Source organism: Ceratosolen solmsi, unplaced genomic scaffold (assembly GCF_000503995.2).
Source record: "Ceratosolen solmsi marchali unplaced genomic scaffold, CerSol_1.0 scaffold11, whole genome shotgun sequence".
In the NCBI taxonomy this organism is placed as follows: Eukaryota; Metazoa; Arthropoda; class Insecta; order Hymenoptera; family Agaonidae; genus Ceratosolen; species Ceratosolen solmsi.
The window spans coordinates 3,929,404-3,950,004 of NW_011948416.1; the positions used below are offsets into that span (position 1 = coordinate 3,929,404).

Below are 20,601 nucleotides of genomic sequence, written 5' to 3' on the forward strand. Positions count from 1 at the left end.
CAAATACGATTAAACTTCAAAATGTCATTGACTTGATAGAACGTAGAACGTGAATCAGTGATATTAAGAATAATTCCATTCCTTATGTGATAATTTATATATACATATATATACATATATACATATATATATATATATAAATAAAAACAATATTGCCATTATCTATCAACCTAAAATGTAATTAGAAATTTTACAAACAAATCTCTAATGGCATACATACCTTTACAGGCATCACAGCATTTACAATCATCACCACAGCTTTCGTCTTTGGATTTGGGACAAGAGCAGCAACACTTACAAGTAACACCGCATTGGCAAACCCCTGATGCATCTATTACATAATCAAATGTTTATACCCATAAAATACGCAACAAATGAGTAATTATTAATATTTAATTTTTTGAATGAACCTCCACAGGCATCGCAACAATTGCACCCCTTTCCAGGCGTATTTTTATTTGAACATTCGGCTTTAGGTTTGCCTGCAATACAATAAAGAGAAATATTAAAAATGTATATAAAATAAATTTGCAAATATAATTATTATATTTAGAAATAATTTTAAGAAATTTACTTTTCACCAAAAAATTATGCATGGAAAATATGGTAGCATAGTGCTGTGCTACTTATTAGTTGGTAAAAAGTACATGAATAAAAAATATTTGTCAATATTACGTTTATTCGTATTTATTTATTTTAGTTACGTTGTTAAAATTCGAAAGTATCGAATATGTATTGATATTTTTTTTTTTTTTTTTTTGATTACTAAAATTTATAAATATAAATAAAAATAATAATAAAATTTTATTGTTACATTTACAATTATGCCTTTATCAATTACTGCAACATTCAGCATGAATATATTTTATTGCAAGCAAGAAAAGAGACAGTAATTGGCTGATTAGCATTAATGAATGATGCATATGTTAAATTTATGCAAATATTTTTACATAAATTTAGTTAATTAGATAACGAAGATAAATTATTCTTAAGACATTTAAAATTTGGAATTCCTTTACTATTCGTACTATTTGTAACGAAAATAATCATGAAAATCAAGTGATCGATGGTAGTGGTAGAAAAATCATTAAACAAATTTATTACACTTGCAAATATTGTTTAACAATCTAACAATCGCAGCCTAATGTAACATTAATAATTTTAACACTATAATTTTCATCAAATTATTATGATATTGGAAATTTTTGTTCTTGAAAACTAATATTTATAAAAGTGATGAACTTGTTTTTCACTTTGCTACCATACTTTATGTATGATATCGTAGTAAAATATAATTTTACTATTATTAACTAAAACATATTAATTAGCTGTATTTAGCTAAGGTTTTCAGTTTTTAACATTTAATATACTAAAATTGCACATCTAAAGTAAATAGTCTTATATTGTAATTATTTTTATACTTAATATACAAACGATATATAATATCATAAATAATAATTTTAAATCAATGAAGATCGGATATAGACAATCGTTTCTATAGATTTGTACGAGCAATGAACGGGAAGACCACGCGTTATAAAATTTATATTAATTAATGCATTTTTCTTAATATAAAATATAAATATAAAGAGATGATATAAAACAGTGATTATAAAAAATGATGAATATTTTGTCTAATTTATAATAAGCCTTATTATTATAAGTGAAAATTTTCGCAAATAATAAGAATAGTAGTAGTAGTAGTAGTAGTAGTAGTAGTAGTAGTAGTAGTAGTAGTAGTAAGGATAACGTTATATAATAGCTATATAATTTTATAAATATAAAGGTACATCAAATCACATATAATTATTGTTGTATACGTCACTTTACCATTACTAGAATTTATTGAAATAAGACAGTGAAATAGAGGCAAGTAATTTATTTTTTAATCAGGAAAAACTTTCGTAACTATTTGAAATTGCATTTTATAACACCTCGCGTAATAATACTTTCATTCCTTTTAACGAAATCATTCGAATTATCAATTGGCAACATTTCTTTATTAAATTCTATATTTATTGAAATATTTTTAATAAATTATTTTTTTTTTTTTTTTTTTTTTTTTTTTTTTTTTTTTTTTTTTTTTTTGAAAGGTAATTCAATATGCTCTATTGGAATTAAGAAATGTCAACGTCCATTACAAATTATCTGATAAATATCATTTGACCATTCGTCATCGGACTATTTAATGCTATCGTGAAAAGTTGGATAGTTCATATTTACGAAAGTATAATGATCATTTTAGAGTAGAAATGATGAAAATTTTGATTCGAATTCATAAACGACGACGACGACGACGACGACGACGACGACGACGACGACGACGACGACGACGACGACGACGACGACGACGACGACGACGACGACGACGACGACGACGACGACGACGACGACGACGACGACGACGACGACGACGACGACGACGACGACGACGACGACGACGACGACGACGACGACGACGACGACGACGACGACGACGACGACGACGACGACGACGACGACGACGACGACGACGACGACGACGACGACGACGACGACGACGACGACGACGACGACGACGACGACGACGACGACGACGACGACGACGACGACGACGACGACGACGACGACGACGACGACGACGACGACGACGACGACGACGACGACGACGACGACGACGACGACGACGACGACGACGACGACGACGACGACGACGACGACGACGACGACGACGACGACGACGACGACGACGACGACGACGACGACGACGACGACGACGACGACGACGACGACGACGACGACGACGACGACGACGACGACGACGACGACGACGACGACGACGACGACGACGACGACGGCGGTGGCTATTTAATCATAGTAAATGCCGAAACATTTATATCAACAATCCCTAGTCGACATTAAGATTTCAATATCGAATTAATAAATTTATGTAACAAGTACGCACGCACGTATATTTTTAATACATATTAATCTTACTTTGCGCACACATATACATTGATAAATGCAAAGTATTAAAATATTTAAATAAATGAGGCAAGGTTCGATCGCATTACAGCGACTACTCACAAGTCTTTTCAAACTCCATGCTCGCGGCAACTAGTAGTAGTGGCTTCCTTATCTCTCCAAGTGTCGGCTGGTAAGTCAGTTTTCCACTTGTTCCTCGTCTCTTCTTCAAGCTGAATTTGCCGCTTCACCGTCAGGGGTTTGAATTTATCAGCGACGACAATTACGTCGTGTGCAAGATGCATGTACGTGCCCCGTGCAAGTCGAGTTGGGCCGTGTGCAAAGATTATGCTCATCCTCACGGAGGGATGTTCCCTTCTTATCGCCGACAGTGTCGTCTTCGGTCACCCGATCGCCCCCATTCTCTCATTATCCCGTCCTCTCTCTACCTCAAATTTATTGCCTTAGCCATTGCTCGCCTCGACTTCTCCTCGCTTTATCCTAACCATTCCAAGCCAAGCAGCGCTACTGCCTCGTGACCAATTGCCAATGACCAATTGAGTCACGCATCAATCGACTCGTACTTCATTCATTCCCAAAAATGTAAATTCAATGATAAATATTAAAATCGGCCATCGACATTATCGCATCATTCCTACTGTCATTAAGAATAAAACTAATATTACATTGACGCTTACAATTACAATTTCATTAGACAATCAATGCGCTATTAAAGAATTAATGAAAGAATGATTTAATGCGCGTACCCAATACTCCATGATCTTACGTGCTCTCATTACTTGTAAATGTATATAGAGTCTTGCCGCGGGGCAGTGAAACTCATAAGTACGATCCTGGGCTTCGTTCTAACGCTTGGAGCAGCTTGCACACTACACGTAACTTAAACGTCATGATTGACCAAATTATACGCAATAAGATAAAAACATGAGTTGTTAACAAATTCGTCATCAAAGCACACACATTACCTACTCTCGTCTATTCACATATTTTCTCGAACATTGCGCAAAATTATTATGTTTCGTCAACTTTTTGAGATAACTACATTTTTAAATTATTCTTTTATGTTTGAGGCCCTGTACATTTGTTGTTTTATATCATTGGATTTATAGATTTATGACACTTTTATTTCACTACCATTCTATTTCAAAATTCGCCAAATTTGAATATTGTTTAATGATCTTTACAATTTACACATATATACTGTAAAATATAATAATACACCGTCTATTTGATGAAAATCATTAAAAGAGCAATTTTTCCAAATACATTCGTCTATTATCCTTGAATTTAATTTAATTATTGTCAATTAAACAATAAATATAATGTTGTTATTATTCATCGCTTAAAAAAATTATTTATATTTCAACAAATACATATATAAATACTATATAAATATATTTGAAATAATATAAGAAATTGAGTTTTATATTTTATATTTTAAATGTATGCAACATTTAAAAATCATGAAATTTTATAGAAATAAATACGATCTAGTAAATGCGAATCTAGAAATTAATAGAAATAGAAGTGAATAATCAAATTTTTATAATATTTTATTTAAATTATTATTTTATCAAAATTACAATTCATATATCAATTCTATACTATTTTAATATTTAATAAATCAGATAATATTTATTGTAAAATAAGTCTTAAAATTGATAAGACAATACTTTAATATAAAAACATGCCCATTGAATATACAAAATTTACTTTCTATAAACAATATTCACAACAATAGAAACCCCAATGAAAATAAAACTTTTCTTCGTTATTTATATATAAAAAATATATAGAAATATATAGAAATACCAAGTAATTATGTACATTATACATGTAATTATATAATCAATTTATAATGTAAGAATTAAACAAATTAGAAAATTATATAAAAAATAAATTAAGCTATAATAAATGATTTAGGAGATAATAAATAATATAATACTATTATAATCTACGATATTTATCTATTATGATGCTTTATATATATATATATATATATATATATATATATTTGAAGAAATTAATTATATTAGCCGTGAAAATATAAGAGATCAAATGCAAATGTTTCATTATAAAAGGACGAGTAAATAATGCATGAGTGTCTCAAAAATTATATTATTTTGAATTTTTTGTAAAAAATCTAACTTATGATTAAATTAAGATATCTTAACAACTTACGAAGCTTCTCGTCTCACATTGTTTTTCAATTATTACGTAAAACTAGGAGTTGAGAATATTGTTGTTCATCTGAGTTATTATAATTAATGAAAAAAATTTATGAATATCATTAGGCATTTAATAACAATTGAGTATTAAGCATTGAAATTTAAGATAAATTATGATTAATAATTTCGTAGTAATAAGTTAATATATTATTAAAATAAAATAAATTCAAATATCAACATATAAATACATTCTTTAATGTTAATGAAAACGACAAATTAGGATATTGAAGACCATTATATAATAAGTTACTTATTAGAAATCCTTTCGTAAAGAAAAGTATTTCCCGATGTATGGATAACTTTATTTTATGAATTATAATTAAGGAAGTGTGAAAACTAGAAAAAAAATTTATAAACTTTATAGCAACCGATGAATTTATGATGAATATATATATATATATATATATATATATATATATACATATATGTTCTTAAATTTTTTTAAATTTAGCAAAATCGAATAAACAATAATATATTATATAATAATAATAATAATAATAATAATAATAATAATAATAATTAATTAACATTTTATTAAAAAAAAGAAAAGAAAAGAAAAAAAAAAATCTATCGACAATATTGCATTACGTATTTGAAAAGTGGTTTATGTACACACTCGTACTACACAATTTTCAATGAAAATTCGAGTAAAATATTTATATATTCTTTATATATTATAGAAATTCGTTTATAAAATCGTCTTCAGTAGCATTATTATGAAAGATAAAAAAAATTATCAAATAAACGAGTTTTAGTATTTGGTAGTAACTATTTACCATTTATAAAAAGGTCAATTATATGTAGAACGTAAAGGTTGAAAATTATCTTTTTTTTTTCTTTTTTTAGATAAGTTTACGATTTGATACATTAAAATATTCTTAACTCTAAATAATTATTTTAATGTCTTTAAATGTTTATATTGATACCTGGTAAATTAATCGGATCTCATATTGCCTACATTTTATTTCTAGTCGAAAAAAGTCGACATATTAATGAATCTAATTTATTTGATAATTTTTTATTATTCTATGATTATGTTCTTCAACGGTTTGTCAGACGATACTATTCATGTCTTTGTTACACGTTCATTCGTATTTCAAGCTATACAAATTCGATTATTATTCGATTATACAAAATAGGCCTTATCATCTTAAAAGATATACGATACATCCGACAAGTAAGTCCGATTTCGTTGTTTTACGAAATGGTCACAGATTTATGTAAATTAATTTTATTAAACATTCTATCTGAACATTCTATCAGTTAAATCATAAATAATAACACACAAAATATATCCATAATATGTGTACATTCAAACTCATCCTTACTTGATAACTGAGAGATGGTTAATATTTTGAAAATTTCTTATTAAAATTATTTTATTTTCACAGAATTTGACATTTATCTTAACTATATTCATATTCATTGTAAATAGATAAAGATGCAGGTTTTTTTTGTATTTGCCCAATCGAATTTCCATTGACTGTGCTCTTCTAAGAAAGAGTCTAATCGAGTCTGATAAGATATTTTGATGTACAGATTGTACGCATTCCGACTATAATGTTAATTTTCCTAATCGTTTTTTGTTTTCATGGACTGTTTGTTGTTCATTGCCATAATGTCAGACAATTATTTTTAATTAAATATCTCTTTAAGATAGCATACGATACATTGTTCATTGTTATTAATGTCCATATGGTAATTTATGTTTAAAAACGTTTACTATATTATCAAGACGATAAATTTCTTTTTTATAAAAACTATTCGATTCGATAAGATATATTACATAATAATTTCTAATCTGATAAATAAGTATGAACGTTAAAATGTAATAATTTTATTGAGCTTTTGTATTCAAATGTTTAGTTACGAATGTAAAATCCGTTACTTTAACACTATGAACAACAAATTGAATTCCCTGTTGTATTTTCCAGTAAATTTGAGATGGACACTCCCTTTCGTCATATAAAATGAATATTTTTAATACACCGACGTATTATAGCTAGTTTTTATGATATATTAGAACAAAAATTATGTCCGCAATTTTATTTAAATATTTTATAAAATAAAACGTAAGGATGTCTGTGAATTCAATAAAATACTTAAAAAATAATACTCAAACAATACTATAAATTACTCAGACAATAAGAAGTATTTCAGTAGTAACAAAAATGTACGTAACGATTATTATAATTATACTCCTTCAATATTAAAATCTCTTTAAAAATAAAACACGCCCGTTGCATCTTATAATGTGTATATCATTAAATTCATAATTAAATAAATATTTATTCATTAATATTATACTTCTACAATAGAATATATATATATATATATATATATATGCTTTATATAATTAGTATATATAATGCACTCGTAATTTTCATATAAATAATATTAATATAATTATCGCATCACTTTAAAGTACTATTTCATTAAAATTTAGTATATACAAATGTAAATAAATATACATAATTCCATTGAATATTTTAATTATTTTAATTTGTGCATTATTTTACATCGTAATCATTGTCAAAAGTTTTGTATTGCCAAATTTTTAATATCATTATTAACATATCAAAAAATAAACTCTTAGCTTAAATAAAAATAAAAATAAAGAACAAAGTCTCTTATTTCGAGGATTTCTCTCTCTATATATTAAGTTGTACTTAGCCATCGACGATTAGATATTTCATAGCTACGACAATTTTCGACAAAAAATTTTCGTTTATCTTACAAAATACTATCATCGGTGCAACCAATGATTCCTTGGTCCTTGTCAGCCGTAGATATCTTATTATACTCCATCCGTGCTCTATCGACATCCACGTCGGGGCATTTAATTTGATCTCCACATGCCACTGCGACCAATTGATATAGCATGAGTAAAACAAACAAACACAAAAAAAAAAAAAAAAAAAATCCCAATGACCATAAGAGCGTAACGTAAAATTTAAAAGGTACAGCTGTTTTTCACTTCTACTTTCGTAGTCGATAATTAATAATTACCTTCTTCCCGTTCCATACATATATTCGTTTTACATGTGATGATGAGTTTTTTTTTTTTTTTTTTTTGCTAGGCTGATCAAAACATCGAATCGATCGTAGCTCGAATTAATCATAAACAACTGATTAACTGTACAGAAGGAGAATCATTATCGCGAAGGAACGCTATTTTGTGTTTGCTGTAATTCTAGACTTAATATTCCGTCATGAATTCCGTGTAGAAGTAAATAGTCTTTCATTCAATAACTAATGCAATTAAAACAATGTATTTAACAAACGTAATATTTCTCATTAATTTGATATTTCAGTTTTCAATGTTGACACTTCATCATTGCAAAAGTCATCGATATCAATATTTTAATAATTTAGTTTAATTCTTCATTACTTGCCACAGAAAACACTTTTCATTCAAATCAATATATATTTAAATAAACATATTAATATTTGAAGCATAATTTAACTTGAAATATTTGTATTAATCGTATTTTTTATGAAAATTTTAATTCAGTTATAGAAATAATGCGTTGGTAAAGTCGATATCCTTTCAAATTTAATTATTCCTCTCAGTATCTATGATAATTATGATTTAATAAAAAGAAGCATGAAAAACTATAGTCTTAAACGTAACGATGTCTATCCCAATATGATTGTTATCTATAATTTCGAAAAAAAACTCGAACTTTCGAAGAAAAAAAAGTAAATTTAATAATAGCGTAAAATGGTGACAATTAAAACAGTAATAGAGATAAACAATATATTGAGCTAAAGCAATGTTAATAATTTTAAATATGAACGTTCGGCAAAGAGAAGGAACAATTTCAATTAAATGTTAATTAAAATTCCATCATCAAAGCGAACTATGACGCTAAACAAGGGAAACATAATTATATAAACTCTTAAGATATTGCGAGAGAATATTGAGAGAAAAATGATTATACGTAATAATTAACAATCGATAAACTATTCTCGAACTGTTCACGATATACGTGATATTATAGGCACATCAGAATTTTTGAAATAAATCAATTCGAATTGCAATTAAATTCTAAATGCAAGAATCCACTTCGTTTATGTACCATAAATTTCTTAAAAACTCGAAATATTAAAAATAATTAACGTTCTTATTATGTATGTTCCATTATTAAGAAACATAAGACTGGATTACACGATTTTTTCCTTTACATTATTCATATTTATTTCATAATTGAAAATTATAATTGGCAGAAATAAATTTCAAAGCATTGTTGAAATAATAATAGTTGAAATATTGTACAATTAAAAAAACAAAAAAAACAATTTTTTAATTATCAAATATTTGTTGCTGCTGGTCTATGTATTTTCACAATTATATTCAAATATGAAATAATTTATGCAACTAAATCATAGCGATAGAAGATATTTTATTAAAATATATATTCCAAACTCATTAAGAAATATATTTACAATAAAATTGTTCATCTTATCTACAATATTAGTTGCAATTCAACGAATTTCATTGAATTTCTGATACCAACCATTTATTTCTTTAACAATATCTTAAACAATGCAGGTTGATAACGCATATTTACGCGTGTATACTACATTTTTATAACAATTGCACCTGTAAGAGTTCACTCTTCAAGTTACTTATATAACATAGCGTTTATCTTTCTCTCATAGTACTTACTTGTGCAAATAGATTCTATAATATTTCACATTTTAAAGTAATTGCATCACTATGTGCACAATAGTTTTGCTTATTAATAGAGAAACAATTTTTGTTGGTAAAACAGTAAGAATTTTTAAAAAAGATTTAGATTTTTATGTTAAATTTTTTATTTAAATGTATTTTAAAAATGAAAATTTAACCTTAAAGAAAGTATTTGAAATATGTATATAAACAACTAATAGCGAATGAAACATCTAATAACGAAAATCATTTGTCATCGTATCATATGGATTTTTAGTTAATCGTTAGTATTTATAGTAAAAAAATTATAGGAAGCAATTTTTAATGCTTTAACAATACTTTTAAAATTAAATAATGTTCAGATTAAAATATTCAATTATGATTAACTTTCAAAGATATAATGTTACAATACGTTATTTAATAATTTTCATGAACTAAATTTCTGAACTGTTCGTTGTTTTAACTATAAATTTTTAAATGTAAAAATTATTTGCTACATTGCTTATTGATAATTATAATAATAAGTGATAATTAAGGTTATTGAATATAATGAACATTTTATTTAAAGATTCAATTTTATAGTGTATGAACATAAATTTGCATAGGTACTTGTTAACTATAAACTATAATAGAATGACTTAAACTTTCATATAAGATCCTTCATCAAAAGGATGCACGAATAAATAAAAGTAATTTTATTCTCTACTTTCATACACCCGATATATTTATTCTAAATAAAATTCTATTACAATTTATGATATTATTTAATCCTATTAAATTTAATATTCATTACATAAAATAAAAATTTGCGTATAATCCATAAAAACAGTTGAAACATTTAATAATTACATAGTATTTTATAAGATAATAACTACACAGTTAACTATCTGATGCGTAAGACAATGAGCATGTGTTGTGTTTTAATAATAATAATAAAAAAAATCAAATATTAAACTAAGTGATATTAGAAAAATATGTTAAACACCAGTCATAAAACTATAAATTCTTCACTATTTAAATAATACTTCAATTGTCTATTTTCACGTATGAAATATAAATAGTTGATCACAATTTTCGTCGCATTACGCACATTTTTTTCGAATGGGTGTTGCTTTTTCAGCCATTTTTTGTACACGTATAGACATTTCGGAATTGAAACAGTCAGGTTTGGAATTACAATCTATAATGCGTCCTGTGTGAAAAAGAAAGAAAAAAAATTATTTTCTAAAATTTATGTTAATTTATTCATTTTGTACATTGTTATTTAGATCAGATATAGAAATTTCTTTCAAGAATCATGTTAAAGAACTTTCTTTAAAGCTCGAATAAATGATTTTCAGTATGTAAATAATCCAATTAATTATATATTAAATTAAATTGTTATTATTAATATTTTCATAGTGTAAAAAAAATGTCTCAACGATACCTTCGTGTTTAATAATAACTGTATTTTCTATAGGTTCGAGTAATTTTTTTATTTTCGAGTTGGGCGGTAATGAACTCGGCGAATAGGATGACTTATCATTAATCTAAAATTAAAGTAAATTGTTACTCACATTAATGGCTGAAATAAAAGAATTTATAAATGTTCTTACCAAATGAACTTGTTTAGCTGGTTGATATCTAACTATTGGTAAAACAATATTTTCACTGCAGTTTATAGCAGGAGACTGAAACAAATAAATTATTCAATATTATTGCACGAGTCGTTGCTTCGGAAAATCCTTCAAAGTTTTTGCGAATATTGCTTAAAATATATTTGAAATAATTAAAAATTATCAAAATATAAAATTAAATTCTATAATTGTATCAGTTTTGTTAAACAGATCAACTAAAACGCTATTTTACTTACAATACCTTCTTCAATATTTATTAACAACTTCCACTTATTATTAATGTCTGCGATAACCGAATAAAGCGATTTAAAAGACATTAGTAAATTATAGCTAAAGTCAATAAATGTTATATCTACAATCGAATAGTGTCGTTATAAATAAAATAAGCATGATAATGCTTTTAAAAAAAAGAAAAAAAAAAAAAAAAAAAAAAAAAAAAAAGAGAGACAACTCATTACTAGATAAGCTAGTAAATTCTCTTAATAAACAATTTTTATTATTAGCGTCTTTTTAATGTTACAACTACATTCTCTTGTTTGTTCTTTTATATCTTACTTTATTTTCTTTCGAAGAAAGCGTAAACTTTAGTTTAGGGCTCTTATCGTTTCTGTTCGATATGGGCGTAAGTAGACGATCATTGACTCGAGCATGAATATTCCGAATCAAACTGGTGTCAGTCCCATTTATGTATAAGCCGATTGGGGACTTGACGTTATCATAATCAGCTTTCACTGGTGTAATTGCCTTCGAGGCTGTGTCTAAGAAATACATCGGCGGCTTCTTTCTACCCAACGTCGAAACCTTTGGACTTTTACCGGGAGTGATGAAAAGTTTGACTTTTGGTAACTGTGAAGCCTCGTTTGGAATATTTTCATGAATTGCAGGACGTTTGTTGGTGTTATCGCTTTCTGTGGCAGTAAGGTTTGATGTTGTTTTAGATACGACTTTCTGTTTATCCGATTGCGGAACTACTTCGAGTAAGTCAGCATCGAACGTCGATTTCTTCGATTGAGTATGAGATTTTTTATCAGATTGAGGAACTTTGGTTGAAAGTTTAGTCGTCACTTTTATTTGACTTATTTTCTCTGGAATTTGCACTTGTAAGCGTTTTTTGTCATGTTGCATAATTGTTCTAGCCGGTGTTTTTTGTGATTCTTTAGAAATTACTTTATTTTTTTGTGAATCCGTTAAAGCAGTGATTTTTTCATTTTTTTTTAATTCTTTCCTTTGTTGTAAATGTGACGAATGCGAAGCTTTTTTTTCCACTCTTGGAGTTAGTTTTGGAGTGGATTTCATTGGCAATTTATTTATGGTTTTCTTATTTGGCACATTTTTTAAAATATTTTTCGACTCTAAGGATGATTTTGACGTCGCAACTTTTTGTTGACTTTTTAACTTCCAATTTGGGACCTTCGACGAAGGTAATGGCTCTTTAGATTTCATTGGTAATGCAGCTTTATTCTTTAAATTATTTGGAGAATTTAATTCATTAAGCATATTTATTATTGGTTGGCTTTTTACACTAATATAATTATGATAATCTATACATTCGCTTAAAGTGTTTAAAAATTTTGTATCGTCTTCAACTTCGTCAAAAGTCTTATCTTGAATACCTAATTTGTACAATGTTTCTAAGCATTTGCTGTCCTCGCTAGAAATGGGATCTTCTTTATTAATTTCCAGCATCAATTTCGCAGTATTCAAACATCTCTGTCGTCTCTTAGCCAATTCAATCAGTAATGAACAATCTTGTTCATTGTCATCATATGAATTCTCTACACTTACTTGTTTATTCTCTGGACTATATAATAATTCAAAGTCCTTTTCAAAAGTTTCTTGATCACTTTTCTGTGAATTTTTCAATTCTTTTAATAACTCGAACTCCTGATATAGCTTTGTATTTTGTTCTAAATCATTGTTACTCAATAATTGAGATTCATTATCAAAAATTAATGTCTCATTTATCTCTGTGCATTTATCTTCACTGACTAATTCATTGTCATTATTAGAAATTGTTTCATTATTTATTTTTTCATTTTTTAATTTTTGAACTGATTTCTTCATTTTGTCATTGATAGTCAAAAGAATTGTAGACTCAGACTTAGATCTTGGCGTTTGAACTGGTACTTTTAAATCGCTGTCTGTCTTCTTACAAGGCTCGGAACTTCTAATATCAATAGCGCTATCGTCTAAAGAAGCCATTTGGCGTTCACAAATCGTCAACATTTCACTCATACTTCGGTTTGAAAATTCTGCCGTACACAAACTTTTTCTATTATTTTTTTTTATATTTAATTGGCTTTCACACATGATATTACAAACTGATTCCCAATATTCGAAAGACTTATCTGCAGTAGGTGTAAATCGATTAATAGGACTATTAACATTAGATGTAATTTTATTTTTTGGTGTTAAAAGACATTTAAGCATTTTTGGTGTACACACACGAGTCGATGTATCATTAATACACCTTAACATGTTTTTTGAAGCAACGCTAGAAACGTTACTGTTCTTTTCACAGGGCGTTAGATTGTTTTCTGAACATGAACCAGTCATATTCATTAATGATGGAGCTAATTCTGGCATTGATTCGTCTTCAATAAATTTGCATAGTTTGCGAAATTCTCCAGTCATTCTATTTAAACTAATTCCAGAGTTTTCGTGCAAAACCTGCTTTGTTGGAGATTCTGATATGACAGAATCTTCGATTATAGATACTAACTTTTCTGTAAATCTTGTTGGTGTTTTTCTAAATTGTTGAGATAATCTGTTAAGTATTTGAGGGTAATCTTGAAAGCATTCTGTAAAACTTTGTTCATTCTTTTCAACTGGTGATAATTCTTGTTCCAGCGCCAGTAATGTATCCCAAATATCAGGTTTGTTCATCCGTGCGACCATATTTTTAGCTTCACTTTGTGAATATCCTAGTAGTAATGTCAAAACTTTGTGAATAATTTGATTTAAGAAATAAATTAATAAAATTAATCAATAAATCAACTTAGTATACATAATAATTTTAAGCAGTATTATTGCCAGACAACTTAAATGTTTTTAAATGTAATGAATTATATAGTGCATTTCACATATATGCATATGCACTTATGCGTATATACGTTCATACGTGAAATAAAAAATTTGTTCAAATCCTATCATACCTTGTTCATAAGTTTCTGTCGAGCGCTCCTTACTTTTAGATTCCATAGATGTGGATTCCGTATTACATTGAGCACTAGAATCGCAAGAATTTGCTTTAATAGTTATACTATCTGAACGTAATGTAATATCTGCTGTCATTCTTTCATTGACAGTTGGCACATCATCAAATTGTACAGTTTTATCTGGAAATACAATCTAATTCTTAATATGATGATATTTTAATAATTGAATTTTTAAATTAATTAGTTTAATCGCTAATCTAATCTTATAAGATTCCTTAATAATTCTGTCGTTTGATTTTTTTTTTAATATTATTTTCCACCGACTTTTTATCTAAATTAATTAAATATTTATTTCGATTGTTTATTGAACGTTTATTTCAATATTATATTAAAATTTTTGTGCAAAAATCTGATAATATCATTCATTATGTATATTCAAATTGATATTTACCGCCATATCATACAATCATAATATATTTCAAAATAAATTTTCTTCTAAAATATTAAAAATTTTTACTCGTTTTATAATTTATTATTAAAATCGTCTATTACTAATTTAGTTACACAATTATTCATTAATAATTAATGAGAATTTACAAATAAAGATTACATAGTTTTCTATTATAATTATTTGATATTTTACATTTATGCAATTATATTAGAATAGATCAGTTGAAATATCTACAATATCATTATCTAATAAATCAAATACAATGGTGTAGTTATAGATTCAGAATTATCTCTACTTTAAATAAATATATAATTTAATATGCATAACTTTTAATATAAATTTAAATTGTTATAATTAGCATTTAATTTGAAATTTGTAAAAATTTCAGGTTATACATTTATAAATGGTATATTATTAATGAATTACAAGCTCTTTTCTATTTAGATAAAATTAAAAAATTAAATAATTGTGTAATATAATACGTGCTCCATTATATAAATATGTAAGTATTACAAAAATTTCATCTATTTGTTAAAAATAAAATATGCAGTAGTTTTCACTTACTTTGAAAATCAATTAACGAATCTATAAAATCATTTGACCATCTGCGTCTATTCAATGACATATTTCTATTTTCATGGAATTACCATAAAAATTTATTACTAATCTCTTGCAATAATGAACAATTATATTGAATATATTTTTCATCTGAACCACTCGAACATATTCATTTTTATTTTTCAAATAACTTTCAATAAATAACGTTCGAAACTTAAAAAATCAGTGTCACCAGTATAACAGCATTAAAAAAAAAAAAAAAAAAAAAAAAAAAAAAAAAAAAAGTGACTACGTATAATACCTTACTCTCGTCCGTCTATAATACCTTACGAGCTTGGCTTTTATTGCCATAATTAAAGTAATAAATGTTTATTGTCACATTATCGCATATTTCAATCGTTAATTTTACTCTAAAACATGCCCACAAAGATTTCAATTAAATCGTTATTTTTCTAAACATTAATATACAGTGGGAGAAGGGAAAAAATTGTGTGTATAGTATTGCTTTACCAATGCTATATTAATATAACGAGTATTAAACATAAGATATTGTTACATAGATTCATGACTGTGCATAACTATTCACACCACAATATTGCTTCTATCTCATTCCTATTTAGTTATTAAACATGTGTTATATTAAGATAGATGAGGTTAAAAGTAACATCAAGGAATTAATCATTTATTTCAATAAAACGCGCTTCCATTAAGCTCAAATGCTATATTTTCTGATTGTGTACGGAATATTAAGATTTTTTATACTCATACGTTATAAGAAACGGTAATAAGAACTTGTAAATTTTGTAAATTGAAAATAAATATAAACAAACAAATGTCGAAAATCGTGGAATCGTTAAAGAGACTGAGCGTTGAAAACGGTGGAACGCGAAGGTCGGAAAAGAACAGATTATTAAAATGTAAAGGTGAATTTGTTTTATCTGTCGAGGAAATAGTTTCTAACAACAATGAGAATTACGTTCTTGGAATTTGTGGAACCCAGAGGTAGAACTACCCTCACAAAATGATGTTGTATACGCATACTTCAGACTTTTGATACTCCTAATATCTAATATTGTATTCCCTTATCCGTACATTTTATTAACTTACAGCGAACCAGACTTCCGAATTGGAGTTGCATTGTCGAATCATTCCTGTGTAGTTTATTCAGCTGGTGAATCTTTTAATAAAACAGCTACCCTTCAGCACAATCAATCCTCGATTATAGGTGTTAAGTTTAGTCCCAACTCACGGAATATCATTTATATCGCGTATAACGATGGAAATGTCATTGCCTGTGATTTGAGAGCTAAAGGAAAAATTGTTGCGGAGTTTAAAGGTATGCGTTTCGTGGGTGTACTACAGTTATGTATTACATAATATCCTTATATTTCAAATTCAGATAACACGGAAGATGGAAAACTTAAACCACTCGCTAGTTTCGACATCAGTTGCGATGAAAGGCTTATAGCTGGTGGAACCGAACATATCGGTGGAGATGCTTTTATACTTTTTTGGGACATAAGATATAGTAATTCTAAGCTTAATGGTAAAGATAATTTGCTTGGTGGCTATTGGGAGTCGCACATGGATGATATCACCAGTATAGCTTTCCATTCAAATAAAAGAGACATTCTTGCATCTGGTAGTACAGATGGTTTAATTAATGTTTTTGACTTAACACAAACTTCGGAAGACTCTGCTTTGACATATTCATTAAATACTGAATCATCCGTGGTAAGCCTATTAATAATTCGTAATTTGAAAATATTTATTAACCAAATTTTGTATGTCAAGTATTTCTATTAAATATTTAGTATTATTATGTGCTCGAAAATTCCATCGGCCATATTGATTTTACCTTGCTTTAAATAGTCGAATTTAAAATCAGCTTGTAAAAAAAATTCTATAAAAAGCATACTTTAACAAATAATAATAAGCGATGAGTATTTAGTTTCTTTTTAAACCAAACAATGTATTATCGAACATAATAATATTTATATTCATTTATTATAAATAATTATTTATAATGACTTAATTACCTTGACAATTAAAGGATCGAATAGGTTGGCTTACAAATGACAACTTATGGTGTACAACTCATACACATTCGCTTCAATTATGGAACTGTGAAGATGCCACTCCTTATACTAAATTTGATCGAAGCGATCTTGTTTTATCTCAGGTTCGGTTTTATAAAAAATATTATTGACCTACGTTATAATTTTGAGAATTATCAAACCATTTATTTTCAAATAATTGTAGAATGATGATCCAGACACGAGTTATTTGGTACGGATACATGTTCCAACTGCGTTTGGCAATCCTTACTTGCTTGCAGGTTCGAGCTCTACAAAAGGGTACGTTTCGTAGCAATAAATCAAATTACTTATACTTGCTCACGCTATATAATAATATTAAAATGGGCATCTTATGTTCTTAGTAATATTCTAAAATGTCTGAGTTTTGGAAAAAATCAATTGGAACCATACTATAACGTATTGGGAAATAAGCAAATTGTCCGTGACAGTTGGTTACATGAAAAAGTAAGAATAATTTTCTTTCACTATATTTTTATACTACTATAGTATTATTATTATAATAAATTTTTGTATTTTAAATAAATAATCATACTTAAAAGTATTAAATTATAGCTGTAACACTGTTATCTCGTTCTACCTGTGAACGGAATCATTAACAAATAAAATAAAAAATTTGCCCTTTTCTTTAGAGTGGCAGATTAGTTACAGGAGGTGAAGCAAGTATTGTGAATATTTGGAGACAAACTGAAGTACCTTTAATACAAAGAAATGCAAATCACAAGAGACCAGCAAAAATTGGAGCAGAAAAGAGTCGCAATGATAAAAATCACAGAACTAAGCCATATTAGTAATGCACAAATATGTTTAATATATATATATATATGTAAGAATTAGATTAATATTTTACAAATGATAAAATCTTTATAAACAATAAAAGGAATAATTATTATCGATTGAAAATTAAATAAAAACTTTATATAAACACTGTAATTTATATTTTCATTAATTACAATTAAAACATTTCAGATATTATAATCAATCTATTGAACAAAATATAAAAAATTTTATAATTGTATTACATTTTCAAAAGTCATTAAACTGATTATTCCTATTTAAATTAATTTTTACGCTTAACTTTAATAATTAACCAAAAAAGTGATAAGTCATAACATTTCTAGAGTTTCATTAATAACATTAAGAGAATACGTACATAGATTGGGGCTTAATCAAGACATAATTATCCCAAAAGTTAAGAAGGTGGTATTAATTGCAAGGAAATCATTTCATTGTTAATCTAATATTTATGTAATTATTTACTTGCTATCGTAGTGTACATTTTCTGATAAAATACGTCTGCGATTATATTAGAATCTAATATGATGGGTTTTTCATCATTAAGCTTATATATCTAAAGTACTTATCTAAACATTAAAAGACTAGTTTTAAAAACTCAATATAACCGGAATAAATAAAACATTAAAATGCTTTTGCAAATATAACTATTTTAATATGTTTATATATATATATATATATATATATATATATATTCATAAATTCTTTTGAATTGGCTGAAATGAGTAATGAAAATAAACATTTAATGCTCCTTAGAACAAATTAAGCGAATTGCACTTATCTTGTATATCTGTTTAATATACAATAAATTTTTTAAATATATATTTATTTTTAAAATAATTGTTTAAAATTAAATGAGATTTTTGGATTCTAAATATAACACCAAAAAATGGATTAATATTTTTTTTTATTCAAAGTATCATGTTTCATTGAGAAATAATAATCTTTAATTATTTTATTACTGTTATATAATGCGTATATGTGAAATATAAATAAATTGATATATTAATGAAAAAAGATAAAATCCCAACTAATATTACAAAATGTTCACTATAAACTCTATTATCAAACATAAAAAGATATAAAAATTGGATCTGTGAATTAAAAAAATTAATGAATTTTTTGCAAAGTCGAGTTAATTTTTAAATCATAAAAAAATGTACTTAAATTTAAGATAATGAGAAAAATAGGAATTCTCATTGATTCCTATAATTTTTCTGGTTTCATTATTTATATTATAATTAATTAAATATTTTAAGATACCCATTGGTATATAACGACGTTGGACACGTTTACTCTTTCACCGATCGTTGAATAATTAAAATTACATTAAGTAACATAATAGCTGAATAATTTCTTCTTTCTTTAATTATCTTTAAGTTGCCCTTTTACAATTTTCTTTATTACAATAACAGTTTTATGTACATTTATAATAAATATTATTTTGTCGCTTAAATGGCTAGTTTTCCTGAACGATGTAAATGACGTAACAATGAAAAACGTAATACATGTTGTAATATATAATGGAATGTGAGTTGATCGTACTTTAATGGATGAGAGAAACAATAATACATTCATACACATGTTTTTACATTCGTATGCATGTATGTGCATGTGTGCATGCATATTGATTGATATATACGTACGAATAGTTTTCCGAGAAAAAAAAAAAAAAAAAACTTCTTGATCGAACTTTATAGAATATATAAAATGTTCGATTTTTACAATCGATCTACAGTACACAGACTTAGTGCCCAGAGGCTCTAGGCAATCAATATTATTCACATTGATTTCGTTAGAGTTTCTTTACGTCGTGAGTAAAATTTTAGCTATACAAGATTTAACAAGAATAAAGTTTTAAAAAAGGCATTTCCATAATATTTCTGATTATATGTATAGCACAGGACAACCGTAGATTAATGTCCGTTTGCTTTTTTTCAACATTTCATAATGGGTAATTCGGTATCGAGTTCCAGTAAGAAAAGAAATTCCAGCAAAACTCGAAATATTCTACCTAGGAGACTTTTTTTTTTTTTTTTTTTTTTTTTTATTTTTTTTTT

At 26.8% G+C, this 20,601-nt stretch overlaps 2 protein-coding genes across 2 annotated transcripts; one reads left to right on the forward strand and one right to left on the reverse strand.

The window, feature by feature from the left end:
- Positions 1 to 10,866: 10,866 nt before the first annotated feature.
- On the reverse strand, positions 10,867 to 15,098 carry LOC105359456 (uncharacterized). The gene is made up of 6 exons (XM_011496070.1): positions 15,093 to 15,098; positions 14,639 to 14,834; positions 12,039 to 14,407; positions 11,463 to 11,537; positions 11,294 to 11,396; positions 10,867 to 11,059 (listed from the first exon to the last, which is right to left on the reverse strand). Exons 1-6 carry the CDS (start codon positions 15,096 to 15,098, stop codon positions 10,950 to 10,952), a joined length of 2,859 nt encoding a protein of 952 aa, XP_011494372.1. The 3' UTR covers positions 10,867 to 10,949.
- Positions 15,099 to 16,201: 1,103 nt separating this feature from the next.
- On the forward strand, positions 16,202 to 18,604 carry LOC105359195 (WD repeat-containing protein 89). The gene is made up of 7 exons (XM_011495711.1): positions 16,202 to 16,652; positions 16,760 to 16,986; positions 17,050 to 17,384; positions 17,704 to 17,832; positions 17,913 to 18,007; positions 18,091 to 18,193; positions 18,379 to 18,604. The coding sequence occupies exons 1-7, from the start codon at positions 16,483 to 16,485 to the stop codon at positions 18,535 to 18,537; spliced, it is 1,218 nt and encodes a 405-aa protein (XP_011494013.1). The 5' UTR covers positions 16,202 to 16,482; the 3' UTR covers positions 18,538 to 18,604.
- Positions 18,605 to 20,601: the final 1,997 nt, after the last annotated feature.